The following is an 18,241-nucleotide window of genomic DNA, read 5'->3' on the forward strand; positions in this document are numbered from 1 at the left end:
CCTTGCTCCCACAGTTTTGTACATTTATATTAGATGTTAAAGTGTGTATTATGACCTTTTTCTGGCATCTTACCCTGACCTAGTAGTTTGAATAAGGTCATACCATTTGATATCTCTATGCCTCCTGTCCTTTGTCTTACATTATTCGTGTAGGTACATTTTTCACTCAGGGACTAACTGGTGACATATTTGTGCACTCCTGGCAGCTGTCAAGTCAGAATGACATGTGCTTCTGGAGAAGACCCCTGGCATGCCAACAGAACCCTAGGCAACCCTGCACCTGTCTAGAATTGTTAATCAATCTGATCCTTCTTATCACTAGTATCTAGTGATTTCCACTTTCTGATTGCCCCCAGTTTGTAGCATGCGAGTTTCCCTTCATGAGCTGTGAGACACTTTGCCATCTTGTAAGTGAGGGTTTCTGATTTTCATCTTGCCTGCACCAGACCTTGGGAGCTAAGCAGAGTCAGCCGTGGTCAGTATTTGTGTGGGAAACCACCAAGGAAGTCCAGGATCGTGATGCAGGGGCAGGTGGTGGCAAGCCTCCTCTGAATGTCTCTTGCCTTGAAAACCCTACATAGGTCAGCTGTGACTTGACGGCTCTTTCCACCACCACCTCCCCATTCGAATTCTAAAAGTAGATTTTTGCAAATTGCTTTGAATTTGAGTATGGTACACTGCCAGATGAGTAGGAAAATTTATGGTTGTATGGTTCACAGGTATTTTTCACACTTTAGATACCAGAATATAAATTCAGCTTTAGGAGGAACATCAACCAAATCACAAGGTCAGAATGAATGAATACACACACACACACACACACACACACACACACACATTAAGATTGGTGACTTGTAACCAATGATGCATCTGCAGAATGCTGATTTTCCTGCACTCTTTCTGCTCACGACTCCAGAAAAGATAATTCCTAGGGTCTCAAAACTCACATGGAGGAAAGCCACGCAGATTGAGTGGCTGCATTGAGATGAATGAATCGGATGATGTTGCCTGTCCTTCCTTGTGCATTTTCCCAGAGAGATGAGGTGTCAGTTTCGTGCTCTTTCCAGAGATCAGAAGGGGCTGCAAGAGTGGAGAGGAATATAGGAAATTCTGCATGCTTGTATGGATGACTCATTGGATACAGTCGATGCTGTTTTTTTATAGTAAAAAAAAGTAGTTATGTCATGGTACATTGTAAAACTTTCAGATATTTTGGGATTAAATGTAGACGTAGACTCAAGGAGCTACTTCAGGTGCCCCCGCGGGCCTAGACATGGCCAGTTTTTTTTTAAACTTTCGTTTGAATGGCAAACCCCTTGTGTCATGTTTCAGATTGCTTTTAAAGTTCCTGGGAGTGTCAAAAGAATGAGGATGCAGTTGCTGTTCAGTAAAAAGAACTTGAAGCTTTCTTCAGTGCAAGTCATTATCTATAAATAATCTGATAAAATAATGTTGTACTATTTAATTTCATTTACACCTCTGGAGACCTTAAGAACACACATAATTCCCCACATTGGTCTGTTGTTGCAATGTTTTATTGTCTCAAATTTAGAATTTTGCTTCTTAAACATGAGAAATTAACAGATAAAAACTGGAAGTTCAAAAATAATGCTTATTCACAGCAGAGCAGGATTAGTACGCCTTAAATATAGGTAAGAGTTGTAAATAAGTAGGGTTGCCAGGTCCCTCTTCGCCACCAGTGGGAGGTTTTTGGGGCGGAGCCTGAGGAGAGCAGGGTTTGGGGAGGGGAGGAACCTCACCGCCATAGAGTCCAATTGCCAAAGCAGCCATTTTCTTCAGGGAAACTGATCTCTATCAGCTGGAGATCAGTTGTAATGGCGGGAGATCTCCAGTTACTACCTGGAGGTTGGCAAACCTATAAATAAGATTTTAATGTAGTTGTGCATGTTCACTGTTTCTAGGCTGGAGTGAACAGCTACCAGATACACCAGTGGACGAATCTACTCCTGCTTCTGAAAATACAGAGAAAATTAAAAAACGTTACAGGAAGAAGAAAAACAAGCTTGAAGAAACCTTTCCAGCATACTTGCAGGTATAGTCATTGCTATGCAAAGTGTGCTGCTTAAAATTAACATTTGCATATTTTGAATAAACTGTTAATGGGTGTAAGACATAAATATTTGCTTTCTAATGTGTAATTCATTATTACTCTAAGTTGGTTTTGCATAAAGGAAGATAATTTAAACAACTGCATGCTATTAAGTACTAAAATAAAAACCATCTATTTTGTTCTAATTTGCTAATTATTTTACTTTACAGGAAAATACAATAACATATAATTCAAAAGCCTTTTTCATACCTGTTTAGATATAAAATAGGCAATAATGACATTTAACTTTTATTACTTTCTCCATTGATTACTTAAAGTAAACTGTTTCAATCAAAAGCAGAAGAGAACAATTTAACTTCAAGTTTTACATGTAAAAGTTACTAGTTTTGTGAATCAATTAAATGTTTTATCAAGCAAATAGTGAAAAGCAGAATAAAGACAATCTGGTAAAAACACTACTATCCACTAACAAATCATTGTTTGCCTTCTGTATCAGTTCTAATGTATGGGGAATCATGCGGTTTACTAAAAATGGAATGTTTTAATTTTTAAAAAAAAATGCTTTTAATTGCAGGAAGCTTTTTTTGGAAAAGACCTCCTAGACACCAGTAGGCAAAGTAAACCAAGTTTAGATCATTTATCTGAAGAAAGCCTTAACATTTCATGCAAAGTAAATTTGAATGCAAACTTCTTAGATCCATCTTCAGACCTACTACCCAGCGCAACTTCTACTCCCGTTCCATCAAAACTTGGAACACAAGGTATTTAGAAAATTAAACGTGGACTTAGTAAAGGACATGAAGAGGAAGTAGGGTTGCCAGGTCCTTCTTCACCACTGGTGGGAGGTTTTTGGGGTGGATCCTGAGGAGGGTGGGGTTTGGGGAGGGGACGGACTTCAATGTCATAGTGTCCAATTGCTAAAGCAGCCATTTTCTCCAGGTGAACTGATCTCTATCAGCTGGAGATCAGTTGTAATAGCAGGAGATCTCTAGCTAGTACCTGGAGGATGGCAACCTTAAGTGAAAGGGTTGTAGAGTGGGCAGTTTTGAAAAGATGCTTCTTGGAAAAGGTTTGAAAGGAAGATTTTTTTTGTGGGACTGTTGAAAAATAAAGTTGCAGAAGGGATGGGGGGAAGAAGAATATATTGAATTATTAATATAGAAGTTGGATCCAGAACTATGGAAACCAAAATGTATTTTCTGATATTAGTCCCAGTTAGGATTGCCAGTTCTGGGTTGGGAAATACCTGGAGATTTTGGGGGTGGAGCCTTAGGAGGGCGGGGTTTGGGGATGGGAGGGACTTCAGTGCCATAGAGCCCAATTGCCAAAGGGGCCATTTTCTGCAGGTGAACTGATCTCCGTCATCTGGCGATCAGTTGTAATAGTGGGAGATCTACAGCTACTATCTGGAGGTTGGCAGCCCTAGTCCCAATATACCCATCTGGTCTGAATGCTCTTGTGTGAGAAAGGAGTTTGGGAGTATGCTGTCTTAAGTAAAAGGTAAAGAACTTGGGGAGGTCCTCAAGGCAGCTGAAAGTACAACTTTTGTGAGAGCAAGCTTTGCCGTGGGCCTTTAGAAGGAGGGATCAGACGTGGGAATTAACTAAGAATGTGTTTGCAGGCTATCTGAGCTGGGTTAGATTAGATTTGCAATGGCATTAGAAGGAGAAGCTACACTCAGGGGCCAGTCATAATTTCTCTGGGCCTGGTATGAACTTGCAACTTGCCATCCACTTAGTCTGATCTCATGTATAGTCTCTTGACAAATGAAAAAAAAATCTTGTGTTGTTTCTATTGTGATGCTGTGTGTTTATAGGAAACTTTCCTTGTAATTGTTTTGCCTGCTGTCTTATTTGATGGCCTTCCAGCATAAGGGAAAATACCTCTTTACTGATTGCAGAAATTTTTACTTTTGTTGTTGCTGTTGGTCCCGTATGTTCTGGCCACTTTTACTCTTTAAGTAGCAATAGCAAAAGACAATACTTATTGTTTTGGTCCTTTTTAAAATGTCCGTATTGTTATCTTATTGTGTTTCTTGAAACAGACGGCCAAGGGGCTTACCTGCCAGCCAGCCATTGCAGTTGGGGCAGCTGTTTTGCTCCAAAAATGAAGCTGGTCCATCCGTGGGGCTGTTTTTGCCTAGCCGACAGCATGGCTGGGCGGTTGTTAGGGTTGCTAGGTCCCTCTTCACCACTGGTGGGAGGTTTTTGGGGTGGAGCCTGAGGAGAGCGGGGTTTGGGGAGGGGAGGGACTTCAATGTCATAGAGTCCCATTGCCAAAGCAGCCATTTTCTCCAGGTGAACTGATCTCTGTCGGCTGGAGATCTGTTGTAATAGCAGGAGATCACCAGCTAGTACCTGGAAGTTGGCGACCCTAGCAGTTGTTTCCTGCCCAACCCTTATCCTATGGGCAGCCTATAGCAGGCTCAGGGGTGGGCTGCCGGTAAGGCCAGGTGGCAAAGGCAGATGTAGGGTTGCCATCCTCCAGGTAATAGCTGGAGATCTCCTGCTATTACAACTGATCTCCATCCAACAGAGATCACTTCACCTGGAGAAAATGACCACTTTGGCAATTGGACTCTATGGCACTGAAGTTCCTCCCCTCCCAAACACCACCCTCTTCAGGCTCCGCCCCAAAAACCTCCCGCCGGTGGCAAAGAGGGTCCTGGCAACCCTAGGCAGATGACATGTGCTCACTGGTGTCACCCCGCCTCTGCGGCCGACTTAAGGTCACGCCATCCAGCAGCCCAGCCTTGTTCACTGCACAGTTTTGAATTGTTTTTATTATTTTAATGTTTAGTTTTGTTAGTCCACTTTGATCTATGCACCACCTCAGTGACTTTGTTTACAGAGTGGTATATAAATATATTAAATGATACAATGGGCTTGCAGGCTGGGCCCTAATAAAGTATTTTGTTGCTTCCCACCCCTATACATACACACATGGATTCTGGCTATGACAAGAAGATCTGAGTGCAAAAGGCATAACCCTGAAGCTGAATCTGGCAAACATGGGAGTAAATTATGGGATCCTGTGCCTTTTATTTATTTAAAATAATTTTCTGCTATCTTTAAAATATATATAAACATAGCTAGAATATAGCCTGGGCAGAAGCAAATCTTCAAATGCCCTCTGAAAAAGCAATTTTTTACACCCTTTCTGAAAACTGTTCCTATGAACAGTTTCCAGGAGACAGTTCTGCAGAGTAGGTGTCATTAATCTAACTTTACCTGCCCCTGACCACCTCACCTGACGTAGTGATGGTACAGTAACAAAGGCCTACTACCCTAATTTTAATTGGTACATGGGCTGATTAAGAGAGGTGATCCTTAAGGTGTGGGGATCCCAAGCTGTGCAGGGCTTTAAAGGTTAAGAAGAAAACCCTTGCATTAAACCTAGGAACTGGTAAGCAATGTGCAGAAGAAACTGAATATCATTGTTCCTCTTAACACTAGATAGGAGTCATGTCATGACAATTATGGTAGCACTTATAATTGTCTAATGGTATGATGAAGGCTCAAACTCTGAGGTATGATGGACCCACGCTGTGGTATTTTAGGTCAGTTTCAAAGAAAGGGGACAGTAAGTATTCAGCAGATGAGTAGCAATATTTGAAGTTTGATCAGATAGATACATTGCTGAAGAAAGGTAACAAATCATGGTTATGATGAGTTAGTGTAAAGTATCTGTTTTCTGTAGGTACCTCTGATGATCCTTTAGCAGCCCTTTCAGATGTGTTGAACACTGATGAGGATATTCTTGGAATACTTTCTGATGATTTGGTGAAATCTGGGGAACATTCAGGTATATGTTTCTAGAGTTGGTTTTGGTATACGAACCAGAGTCCTGTTCACAATTTTATGCAGTTAGTTATATATACATACATTTGTCTTACCTGCGCTTCAACTAGCAAAGGACTTCAATCTTGCTTTGATCAATAAATTTCCTGTTTATTTTACTTTGCACTTTGCTTTGCTATTGTTATGGGGATAACATTTTTTAAAAATCTTTTGGTGTCTGTCACACCCATGTACGATTTCAGCATGCAGCTGTATATACTTTTAGTTTATGTTCTTCCTTGCTTTTTTCAGTCTTTTTTTCCTTTTCTTATTATAATCATCCATTTTATCTGGTTTGGATCCTGTAGGTCTTGATTTATGCACTTTCCAGGTTGAGAACTCATCTTCCCCATTTGGTAAGGCAATAAACAATGGATGATCCGTCGTTAGAAGTAGTAATCTTTCCTAGTGGTTTCAGCCGATTTTTGTTTTGGTGTGCATGTGTAAATGTCATGGTTTCTTCATAAGTCACTAAAATACTTTTGATTTTTCACTACCTCTCTGGGCAAAGTCTTGCACAGTGCTAAGAGTCTATTTCAGCAGTGCACCTGGTAGAGTTTGAAAGTGTTGTTGAAAATGTTTTGAATAACTACACGTTTTGGATCTGTTTGTGTGTGTGTGTGAGCACGCGCCATTTGCAGTACAAAATAATATGTTTTCTTCTTTCTGCACTATAACAAAGCATAACATGTCTCTAATCGTGGCAAGCTGGCTTTTTATTTTGTCGTAATATGAAAAGCATGAATGTAAGATTAACTTTAGTTTTCAGTTTGATCTTGAGTGGTTATTGGCACATTAATCTGCTGTTGTAAGCCTGAAACACATGCAGTTCAAGCTATTTATTTAAATAAAAGCAAGGTTTGTTTTATGACTCCAAGTTTGTATTTTTAATTTGGTGAGAAAAGTGTTAAGGTACAGATCTCTGTTAAATAACACTTGTATAAAACCTTTGATTTTTCTTGGCCACCTTACTAAAACACTCGGCATTGAGGCAAGGTCTTCCGTAATCAGACTTCTTAATGCTTGTATCTTTCAGACAAGAGTGGGCCGGAAGAGATATCAAAAACACGTTATAAATCTAGCACTTCAGGCTCCTATAATGCATGTTTATTAAAACTCAGTTGAGCTCAGGCACCTTGAGAAAGTGAAATCCTGTCCAGAAGTTGGCTGTGTGTGTGAAAAGTGCCATCAAGTCACTTCCGACTTATGGCTACCCTATGAATCAGTGTCCTCCAAAAGTTGGCTAGCCAGTGTAATATAAGGAATTTTTTTTCTTCCTTACTGCTGTGAAGTGCTACCAGGAATAGGTATAGCACAATTATGAGTCATCAGTAAAAGGGAGGAGCTGAGTACACTGCCACAGGCAAGGAGGATCCAGAATTAGCTCAAAGGTGATTCAGAAAAAGACAGATGTTGGGAGAAGTTGAGAGTGAATAGAAAAGAGCCCTGCATTCAGGAACTAGCAGTGTGTTTGATGGAGAATCAGGGGCAGCCTCAAACTCCAGGAAGCATTGGCCAGCGTTAGGCAGAATGTGCTTTGTTACACAAAAGAGCTACTGAAGAATTTTTAGGGAGTACTGCCAAGCGGAGTGTAGACTTTTGCTAAGCAGTGAGTGTTTGGCATGTTCTCAGAGCCAAAGGGGAAAGCATAGAGAAAGGCATTTGCACCCTTAATACCCAAGGGTGGCTCCTCAGACAGAGTGCCTTGATATTCCTAACCAAAGCTTAGATCCCAAGATGCAGAAGATGTTTCTGCTCATGCACACACAGGTTCCTGATATTTGCTGTTTTCCTTTTTTTCTTCTGCCCTTTTTCTATGCCCTTGTCATAACCTACAAAAATCTTTGAGTCTTCAAACTTTCAAGATATCTTTCCTGCCTCTTACATCAGTGGTACTTCCACCACTGCTGGAAAGCTGCTTATGCCACTGGTGCCAGTAGAAAAGAGGTATTCATCAATGCCCATGAAGTAGTTACTTTTCACTGATGATTCCCTCCCCAAAAGAGGTACTGGAACTTACTTTGCTAACTTCCTCTCCATCTGCACACTGATGGCTTTCATTGCGCCATGTTGACCTGCCACTGGTAGAAAAGAGAATTAAAAGGAAGCCTCCATTCTCAATGTAGCCCCGGGCTCTGTGTAACAACTTGATGGAATCCTCTGTTCTGAGGACCCTGATCTATTGACATGGCAACTGTGAAAAAGGAGCCCAATTTAAAATTTAAATAGCATTTTTTCTACCCCTTGTCTCAATGCCAGCAACAAAGCCCCCTCCCTGGCTTTCACTATAAATATCCCAATTGTTAAAAAATTCCAGTCAAGAGGAGAGGTTTATCATGAAAATATTTGTTTTGTTTTAAGTGCAGTTTGGATTACCTCTAGGGGGGGGAAACTTGCATTTCTTAAACTGACCCAAATTAGTGTAACTGTAGCAATATAAAAGTGCTCCAAATTATTTTTCTGTGCATTTGTTAAAGTAGAATTTGTTTAACTAAAATCCCAAGTTATTGATGTCCATTTATTAAAATAGAAAAGAGGAAATTCTGGTAGACTGCATTCCTAAACCAGTTTGGATGGTTTATGGTTTTGTTATTGTTGTTTTCTGTATTGCCTAGTTTGACTGACAGTACTTTTCCTTCCTTCCTCCAGCTGGACTAGATATTGGACCCATCTCTGACGATCCCTCCTCTTTGCCTCCACCATGTGTCAGTCAGACTGCACGATCATTGAGTGAAGAACAGCTAGATGGAATCCTCAGCCCTGAACTGGACAAGATGGTCACAGATGGTAAATGTTTTGTCTTGCATGACTGCCTTATGGGGATACCTCCTGTTTTAGAAGATTACTATCTGCATGCATTTTTGGGTGGGCTTTGTTCTTCCAACTCTTGAAATGAAATTGTTTCCATTTGTTATAAGTACAATGAACTTTGGTAGCTAACGTTTATGTTGCTTTTACTCTATCTAGGTGCCATTCTTGGTAAACTGTACAAGATTCCAGGTATGCTTTCTTGCTTTGTTAGTATCCTTTTGTTTATTTTTATATATCTGTGCTGCCTTTCCATTGAGAAGATATTCAAAGAGATTTCAATTAAGTGATAAAAACATAATGGAAATTAAAGCAATTAATACTGCAATATGAATTTTTAAAAACACACAACCATAACAGAATAAAACATAAAGGGGGGGATTCAGCTACACAAAGCAAGAAAAAAACAAGACAGTCTTCCCTAGCATCTATGATATGGCAGTGCTGGGTGAACTTCTCTGAAGAAGGTGTGCCAATGGGACCTACCACAGAAAAGGTCCTTCGTTTGGTATCTTGGCTCTTATGAACTTTGCAATATGCAGCCACTCACAAGCAATGTTTTACAGAGCTGGAAGGAAAGGACGTCGAAGAGCTGTTCACTGCTGTACTGAGTCCTGCAACCACTCAATCAGCTCCTTTGCCACAGCCCCCACCTCCGCCCCTGCCTCCACCACAGCTAGTACATTTGCACAATCAAGGTTCGTTCTTAATTCTTCTTCTTTGGCTTTCCTTCAAAAACAGTAGGGGCGGTTTGCCCCGTCTTGCAAGAAAGCAGAAGTAAATAGTACTTTTCAGTTATAAAGATCAAACTTTCCATCCCAATTCAGACAGATGGGTCTCTTCTGTTACACTGCACAGATGCCTGTCATGTTATCTTTTGGGGAAAGATGCAGGTTAGAATGTCTTTGCTTGCTCAGTAGATGTAGAGAGACTGGCATGTTCACAGTGAGTTGTCTAGAAAGCGAGCGGCTGATATGCTTTGATGACAGAACGGGCCTTGGGCCCTCTTGCTTCTGTTTGCTTAGCTGCACTGATGTCACAGAGATAATGGAGAACATAGCACTAGGCAGCTAAATGTAAAGGGGTCTGGGGAGACCTCTGAACTTGAATTCTGACAAACATTGGTTAACAATCTATAAAACTATTCCCATCAAGCTTTGAGAGTTTTCAAATGACATTTTGGTGAGCAAATTGCTTGAAGCTTTAGAACCTTTGAATGAACCCAGAAGGTGGTATTAGAATGTAAGAAAAGCCCTGCTGGATCAGACCAAGGTCCATCAAGTCCAGCAGTCTGTTCACATGGTGGCCAACCAGGTGCCTCTAGGAAGCCCACAAACAAGACAACTGCAGCAGCATTATCCTGCCTGTGTTCCAAAGCACCTAATATAATAGGCATGCTCCTCTGATCCTGGTATTACTTAGACGTGCATGGCATTTTTAATCAAATGCTCAGTGATTTCCTCCCAGGCCGATTTTGGGTGGTATAAGGTTTCGATGATTTAAGCAATAGCCACGTAGAGTATTCGTGCTTGCTTGTAATAAATTATTAAATTAAAAGGACTTTTTTGAGAAATAATATCATCAATACTGAGATTGTTCCAGCTTAATATATCTCCCTAATACAATTTAAATTTTTAAAATCCAACTCAAAGAGTATTCTATGGTACCTTTTAAGTCTGATGTCTCTCTAGTGGCCTATTGAGGTCAGGAAGAAATTTTTTTCCCCTTTAGATTTTGGGTTTTCCCCATCCCATTGAGGTTTCAGAGATGGCCACATCTAGAGACAGGATATCAGATGGGGAGAACAAGAGGTAAAGTGCTAAGAAAACTTTCTCTTGAGGGAAGCTCAACAGATAAGTTTTGCTTTCGTGCTTTAGGCCTGATTTTACCACTTTTGAAGATGGGCAAAAACGTTTTCCATGGCTGAACTGTTTGAAACATTGTGGGGTTTTGTATCTTCCACTGTTGTATTTTACATTGCTTGCTTGTGCCATCTGGATGTGTTCTTTGAAACCTTCTCCTGGATTATATGTTCCTATCTGTCAGCTGTAGAGGATCTTGTTTTAGTGCAGGGAATTGGACTATATGGCTTGGTTCTCCCTTCCAGCTGCATAGTCCTGTAATAGCAGTCTGAGGCCTCAGAAATTATAGCCCCCTGCTGTACTAATCAGCTCATCTAATATCTTGGCAGCCTTCACTTAAGAGTTGTGGGAAAGGGAAATCTGAGAAACAGACTGTAAAGGGACAGTCTCTTTAACATTGTAGAGAAGTTCAGGTAGTTGTACCATGGAATCTGTCCATTGTTTTGGAGGATATGGGTTCATTTTTCATGGATGTACCTTCCATTATTTACTTATATTACCCAGAAAAGTCATGATATGCATATATATCAATCAGAATGGCTCTTGTGCTTCTCTTTCAGAGCTACATAGCTTACCTTATGGAGTGCAGAACAGCGTAATATGAGAGGCAAAAATTTTAGGGCTAAGAAGGCCCTGCAAAGCATTCCCCTTACATGCTCTTTAAAACAGAATTAAAACTATACAATTATTACTCTGCAGTGTCCAAATAAGGTCACTGCAAATGGTATCAGTCTAATACTACAAATATAAAAGCAAAGTCTTATTGACAAAAAATATGTAAAATGTTTTGGATGCTCCAGGTGCTCCAATATGAATTCTGATAATTATCAATTAAAATTAGTTTTCCTGCTATAGAGTACGGATAAAATTAGAAATTGGCATTCAGATTTTCACTTTTTCCTTAAAGGAGAGAATGTGTTTTCAAGAGTTCCACTTATGAATGGTTTGATTGGACCAGCCCCCCATCTCTCTCATCCCCCGTTGGTTCCTGGAGGTGGATTAGGCACTTTTTCTACTATAGCACAACCATCGTATACAGATACCAGGTGAGTAAAACGGAGAAATATAATTTTTTTACAGAAAATCTTAGGTAATGGCATAAATTGAATGCAGCATGTCATTAAGGAGATCTCGATATTTCCCCTTTACTAAGCCTTTAGAGTAACTTAAATGCTAATAAATAAATCAGTTTCCCCTTTCTCAGGGATAAGAATGCAACGTTTAATGCGGTGATGAATGATACCACCAGTTCTTGGGTCCCATCTGCTGCCCCACTGGAAGGTGAGGGCGATACCATGTCTAATGCACAGAGAAGCACTCTGAAATGGGAGAAAGAGGAAGCACTTGGTGAAATGGCAACGGTGGCACCTGTTTTGTACACAAATATCAATTTTCCAAACCTCAAAGAGGAGTTCCCAGGTATGTCATAAATTGCAGGGTTAAGCACAGCTTTATAAAGAAGCAGTGTGTGTGGTGTAGTGGCTAGAGTGTTGGACTATTCACTAGGATCTGGGAGACCCATGTTCAAATCCCCACTCTGTCAGAAATCATAGAATCCCAGAGTTGGAAGGGACCACCAGAGTCATCTAGTCCAACCCCCTGCACAATGCAGGAAATTCACAACTACCCCCCCCACACACACACACAGTGACCCCTATTCCATGCCCAAAAGATGGCCAAGATTCCCTCCCTCTCATGATCTGCCTAAGGTCATAGAATCAGCATTGCTGACAGATGGCCATCTAGCCTTTGCTTAAAAACCTCCAGGGAAGGAGAGCTTACCACCTCCTGAGGAAGCTTGCTAGGTGGCCTTGGGCCAGTCTCATACTCCCGGCCTACTCTCTTTCACAGGGTTGTTGTGAGGATAAAATGGAGGGAAGGAGAATGTTGTAAACTACTTTGGGTCTTCACTGGGGAGGGTGTGATATAAATGAAGTAAATTATAAGATCCATCAGGGCACTGTCTTTGCTGAGCAGAGACTGTTTAGCTGCACTTTAATGAGATGCCTGATCACTCAAAATAACACATTCCCTTTTCTCCCTGCAATCTCTTAGACTGGGCGACAAGAGTGAAGCAGATTGCTAAACTGTGGAGAAAAGCAATCTCGCAGGAAAGAGCTCCATATGTGGTAAATAATTTTCTTTTAAAAAATAAGAAAAGCTGTCCTGTAGGTGGCTTCTATTAAGTTGTCTTCAATTAATTTAAGTTTTAAAGCTGCTAAAAAAGCACGCCGGTTCTTCACGGTATGTTTGTAAATCACAGATTCTGGTTAATTCTTGGAGATCTTTTCTTGTCTGGTTCCCTAAATTGCTACTTAGGCCATTCAAGCTTGGTAGGGACCAGGTACCCGTACTTCCTTGGACTTCTGTTTTGCATCTCTGGAAGCTTGTGTGCGTGTGTAAAGTGCCGTCGCGTCACAGCTGACTTATGGTGACCCCCTTTTTGGGGTTTTCATGGCAAGAGACTAACAGAGGTGGTTTGCCAGTGCCTTCCTCTGCACAGCAACCCTGGTGTTCCTTGGTGGTCTCCCATCCAAATACTAACCAGGGCTGACCCTGCTTAGCTTCTGAGATCTGATGAGATCAGGCTAGCCTGGGCCACCCAGGTCAGGGCCTCTGGAAGCTTAGCTTGCGATAACCTTTGAAAATAATTGAGGATGGTGTGATTCTCTGGAGAAGTGAGATCAAGGTTGTCCACCAGAAATAAGTGCTTGTAACTGCTTTTAAATAATTAAAAGCTGCATCATTGCTTATAGTGATTAACTGACCAATGTCCATATTCCTTGGTTTATATTTCTTCTTTAGAGTTCTTACAATGCTCAGCTTGATTTGGAATTTTGCCCAAATTTTCTTCAGCTGCTGTATGAACATGTTCTTTTCTCTCTTTGTACAAGACATCTCAGGAATTCTCATGTATATATTTCACTGCTTTTTGCCAATAATACTTTTGTCCTCCATGTCAGTTACATTAATTCCATCCACCCCATATTACATCTTTATGGGGATTAGTAATTCCAGCTACCAGCAACTGACCCAGCTTCTTATTTCCTATCTGCAATTAAATCTGATAAATTATTTGGTATTTTTGCGTGAACTACAGTCTGATGCATTGCTTGTATTTCTCTACCATAAACTAGACAAATAGAATGTGTGTATCTCTCTTCTTTACAGCAAAAAGCCAGAGATAATAGAGCTGCTCTGCGAATCAACAAAGTGCAGATGTCAAATGATTCCATGAAAAGGCAGCAGCAACAGGATAGCATTGATGCAAGCTCTCGTATCGACTCTGAACTCTTTAAGGACCCATTAAAGCAGAGGGAGTCGGAGCACGAGCAAGAGTGGAAATTTAGACAGGTGTGTTGCATTTGGTTTTCCTGCCCCTCTTTGTCTGTCTTTCTCTCACTTGTGTAGCAGGCTTCATGTGGAGGAGTGGGGAATCGAACCCGGTTCTCCGGATTAGAGTTCTCCTTTCTTTCTGAGCCAGCATAGTGTAGTGGTTAAGAGCTGTGGACTCTAATTTGGAGAACCAGCTTTGATTCCCCACTCCTCCACATGAAGCCTGATGGGGTGACCTTGGGCCAGCCACAGTTCTCTCAGAACTCCCTCAGCCCATTCGGAGGCAGGGAATGGCAAACCACCTCTGAACATTTCCCCCACAGGGTCACCATAAGTCAGCTGTGACTTGACAGCACTCTCCATCACCACCAATATGCCCTGTATATGCTGTGAGTGTAACAAGTGCAGGCAACATAAGGAGGTGATAGACAACATGTCCACCTAATCTCTGAACTCTTGTTGAGAATTCTGACTTTCATGAAATACAAATATTGGAGCTTAAAATAATTTGGAAAAATAGCTGACATTCACAACCATGAACCCCATACCACCAATGCCCAAAGGATTCAAAGGCTATCCAGTCTTTGCCCTCTCAATGAAGCATCCACTTGTAGCTGGTACTTCAGCGAGAGGCACTTGTAATAGCCATCGGTACTGGTAGCCATTGCAGGCGTATGGAGACTATTATACTGGTAGAATCTCATTAAGCGGATACTGAGTGAATTATCTGAGATTTTTGTACTGATGAATTTCAAATTTTACCATAATATTCAAGTTAAAAAAACATGTTTGTGGGTTGCTTGCTCTGTAAACTCATATACCTACCTACCATGGCTGGAGTCTTGGCAGAGTCTTGCATGTATTCGGAAAGTAAAATCAGGAACTTATAGTATCAGAAGCTTCTTATGCTGGTAGTGCTTGCACTCTGGATGAATTTCCAATATCATTGTTATGAGAGGCTGCCGTGCTTATTTACATTTTAAATATATCCTCTGATCTTCAGAAGATGTACTTTTGCCTTTATTCATCTAGCTTTATGCCTAAATAATTAGATTTTATAAACCACTGGCCCTTGTTCTGAGCAATATCAAATTAAAAAAAAAGATCTTTAAATTTCCTTTTTAAATTTAGTTCCTTGCTTTTGTTTTCATTTCCCCATAGCTGTAACACATCTTTTCCCCCTTCATCTCTTAAACAGCAAATGCGTCAGAAAAGTAAACAGCAAGCTAAAATTGAAGCAACTCAGAAGCTTGAGCAAGTGAAAAACGAGCAGCAGCAACTACAACAGCAGCTTGGGTCGCAGCAGCTTCTGAGCCAGTCAGGTTCAGACACCCCTAGCAGTGGGATGCAAAGTCCCTTAACCCCTCAGACTGGCAATGGAAGTATGTCTCCCGCACAACAGACATTCCCCAAAGACTTATTTATAAAACAGTTGCCTAGTACCCCTACCTCCACTCCTTCTGATGTATTTCTAAAACCACAACCCCCTCCTCCACCTGCAACGACAAACAGAATGCCTGTTCAAGATGCACATTCTCAGGCTCCTTCACAACAGATTTTTTCTCCTAGCTCCTCTAACACAAGGCCACCTTCTCCGGTTGACCCATATGCAAAAATGGTGGGGACGCCCAGGCCACCACCCGTTAACCAAAATCAAAACTTTGTCAGGAGAAATTCTGTTACATCAGTAGATATCCGTCCACCCCCATCACCCATATCCAGGCCAGCTCAGGTATCTGAATCAACAGGAAGCCGGCCATCACCAGTCAGAGATTCATGTTCTCTGTCTCCAGTCAGCAATGATCCTTATGCAAAACCTCCAGATACACCCGGGCCTATAGTTGCAGTAGAACCATTCTCCAAGCCTTTGGGGCTACCAAGATCACCTCTAATTCCAGAACAACCTGGGAAACCTTCTTTAACAGCAGCAAACAATGATCCATTCACAAAGCCACCTCCTAGAACAGATGCATTTCAAAGGCCTCGAATGCCTCCTGCAGATTCATATGTACGGCCACCATTGACTCCAACTTCTGTTGTTGAGGGAAGTCCTGGTATGTTTAAAACTCCAATGCGCCCTCCTCAATCCCCTCAAGACCCTTATGCCTCGATTCCATCAACCCCAAGACGTATGAGTGTGGATCCCTATGAACGGCCTGTGTTGACACCAAGACCTATGGATAGCTTTTCACATAATCCATCTAATGATTTATACACTCAGCCCCCTCTGACACCACACACAGCAATAAAAGAAACCTTTGTCCATCCTCAAAGAGTAGCACGAAACCAGAGTGATTCTTTTTCTCAGTCTGGAACTATCTTAAGGGGAGCTGCTCAGGACCCTTATGCCCAGCCTCCAGGTACTCCACGCCCAGTCTCGGACCCTTACGCCCAGCCTCCGGGTACTCCACGCCCAGTCTCGGACCCTTATGCCCAGCCTCCGGGTACTCCACGCCCAGTCTCGGACCCTTACACCCAACCTCCGGGTACTCCACGCCCAGTCTCGGACCCTTACGTCCAGCCTCCGGGTACTACGCGCCCAGTCTCGGACCCTTACGCCCAGCCTCCGGGTACTCAGCGCCCAGTCTCGGACCCTTACGCCCAGCCTCCAGGTACTCCGCGCCCAGTCTTGGACCCTTATGCCCAGCCTCCGGGGACTCCGCGCCCAGTCTCAGACCCTTATGCCCAGCCTCCGGGGACTCCGCGCCCGGTCTCGGACCCTTATGCCCAGCCTCCGGGGACTCCCCGGCCCTCTACTGTTGATCCATATATGCATCAACCACCTACCCCAAGACCTGCACAGGCAGCAGACTTATTTGCTCAGGTTCCAGCTAATCAAAGGCATTCTGACCCATATGTCCAGCCTCCCGGTACACCAAGACCGGTTAGTAATGATCCATATTCCCAGCCACCAGCAACTCCAAGGCCTGGAATATCAGAAACTTATAGTAGACCAGCTGCAATGCCAAACCGAGATCCTTATCTACAGGTGTCACAGAACAGGACTTTACCTGGGACTTTCATAAGGCCATCTGATCCATGTACTCAGCCTCCAAGGACATCAGGATCTGCTGTGACGGATTCTTTTAGCCATGCTCCAACAGCCGCATCATGCGACCCTTATGATCAACCTCCAGTGACTCCAAGACCTCAACCAGAAAACTTTGGAACTGCTCAGCTTCCCCGTGATGTAGATAAAACAAGGTCTGCATCTGAGGGGAACTTCAGTGCATCTGCAAACTCTTCCATGAGTTCACAGGGGCAACAATTTCCCCAGACCTCTCAAGTTCCTGGCCCAGCATCAACAACAGGAGCAACAAATACACAGAGCACAATGTCTCAGGTAGATGCAGAGAAACTAAGACAGGTGTGTTGGATAATGTGCTACTGAAAACTACGAGATGTGGTAGTTGAAAGGATCTGTCAGTTGCTTTTAGAAATGTTGCAGTTCTGCTCAGAAAATCATTTCTGTTCTGTATGTGAAACACACAGTTGTATTTTCATCTACAGTAGTAGACTTGCTATCCTTGCTATTTTCGTCTACAGTAGTAGACTTGCTACTAGTATCTTACTTATTTATGTGCTGCTTTTTTGTCTGAACACAGACCTTCAAGGCAGCTTACAATAAGAAAAGACGGAGTTACAACAAACATGGAAAGATTTTTAAAAAGGCATTGGTGACTGTTATGAAGGCACAGGGCAAGATAATAATATAATATGTCCTTTCCCCAGTCCTTTGTGATGGCAATAGTTCCTGCCCCTGAAATGCGCTATTGAGCAACCTGTGCCAAATAGCATCAGATGATCTTACCTGAGGGGGGCAAGGCTAGACTTCTTCCAGGTAGACAGAGAGCCTGTGGTTCCTGCAGTAGAGAATAATGAGGGAGCTTGGGGATACAATGATATGAACTGTCCCCTCCCCAGTATCATGTCATTTGCTGCATGTGTAACTGAGGGCTGGTTAAGAGACTGGGGTCTGGGCATGGGATCATATACTCCATGCCCTGTTGCTTCATATCTCCTGATCACATCTTCCTAATCAGTTAGGGAGCACTTAGCTATTCTTAACCATGGTACTTATAGGTAGCAATGTTCTGTAACCAGAATTCTTAACCAGCTTAAAATGCTGGCCAGCTTAAAATGCTGGCCAGAGGGGGAGCCTAGTTAGCCTTAACCATAGTTACTGCAACTGTATTCTGATCTTGTGGTTAGGGCAAGGAGATGTGGGGTGGAGGAAGGAGTGAGGCTCCCGGTGATCCTCGCTTCAGTGTGTCCGCATGGCCCTAAGAGACTACACTTGGGAGAAGTTCATTCCTTCGGTTATT

At 42.3% G+C, this 18,241-nt stretch overlaps 1 protein-coding gene across 1 annotated transcript in view; it reads left to right on the forward strand.

Moving 5' to 3' along the window:
• Nucleotides 1-18,241, forward strand: part of KMT2C (lysine methyltransferase 2C) — a 183,371-nt gene that overhangs the window by 130,791 nt on the left and 34,339 nt on the right. The window contains exons 25-36 of the mRNA XM_056857992.1: nucleotides 1,923-2,053; nucleotides 2,646-2,832; nucleotides 5,771-5,875; nucleotides 6,219-6,266; nucleotides 8,560-8,697; nucleotides 8,878-8,910; nucleotides 9,285-9,416; nucleotides 11,488-11,626; nucleotides 11,785-11,999; nucleotides 12,636-12,709; nucleotides 13,752-13,934; nucleotides 15,115-17,283. Of these exons, the coding sequence (XP_056713970.1) occupies nucleotides 1,923-2,053; nucleotides 2,646-2,832; nucleotides 5,771-5,875; nucleotides 6,219-6,266; nucleotides 8,560-8,697; nucleotides 8,878-8,910; nucleotides 9,285-9,416; nucleotides 11,488-11,626; nucleotides 11,785-11,999; nucleotides 12,636-12,709; nucleotides 13,752-13,934; nucleotides 15,115-17,283 (3,554 nt within the window). The remainder of the gene's footprint in view (nucleotides 1-1,922; nucleotides 2,054-2,645; nucleotides 2,833-5,770; nucleotides 5,876-6,218; nucleotides 6,267-8,559; nucleotides 8,698-8,877; nucleotides 8,911-9,284; nucleotides 9,417-11,487; nucleotides 11,627-11,784; nucleotides 12,000-12,635; nucleotides 12,710-13,751; nucleotides 13,935-15,114; nucleotides 17,284-18,241) is intronic.

This window comes from Euleptes europaea, chromosome 11 (genome assembly GCF_029931775.1).
Source record: "Euleptes europaea isolate rEulEur1 chromosome 11, rEulEur1.hap1, whole genome shotgun sequence".
In the NCBI taxonomy this organism is placed as follows: domain Eukaryota; kingdom Metazoa; phylum Chordata; class Lepidosauria; order Squamata; family Sphaerodactylidae; genus Euleptes; species Euleptes europaea.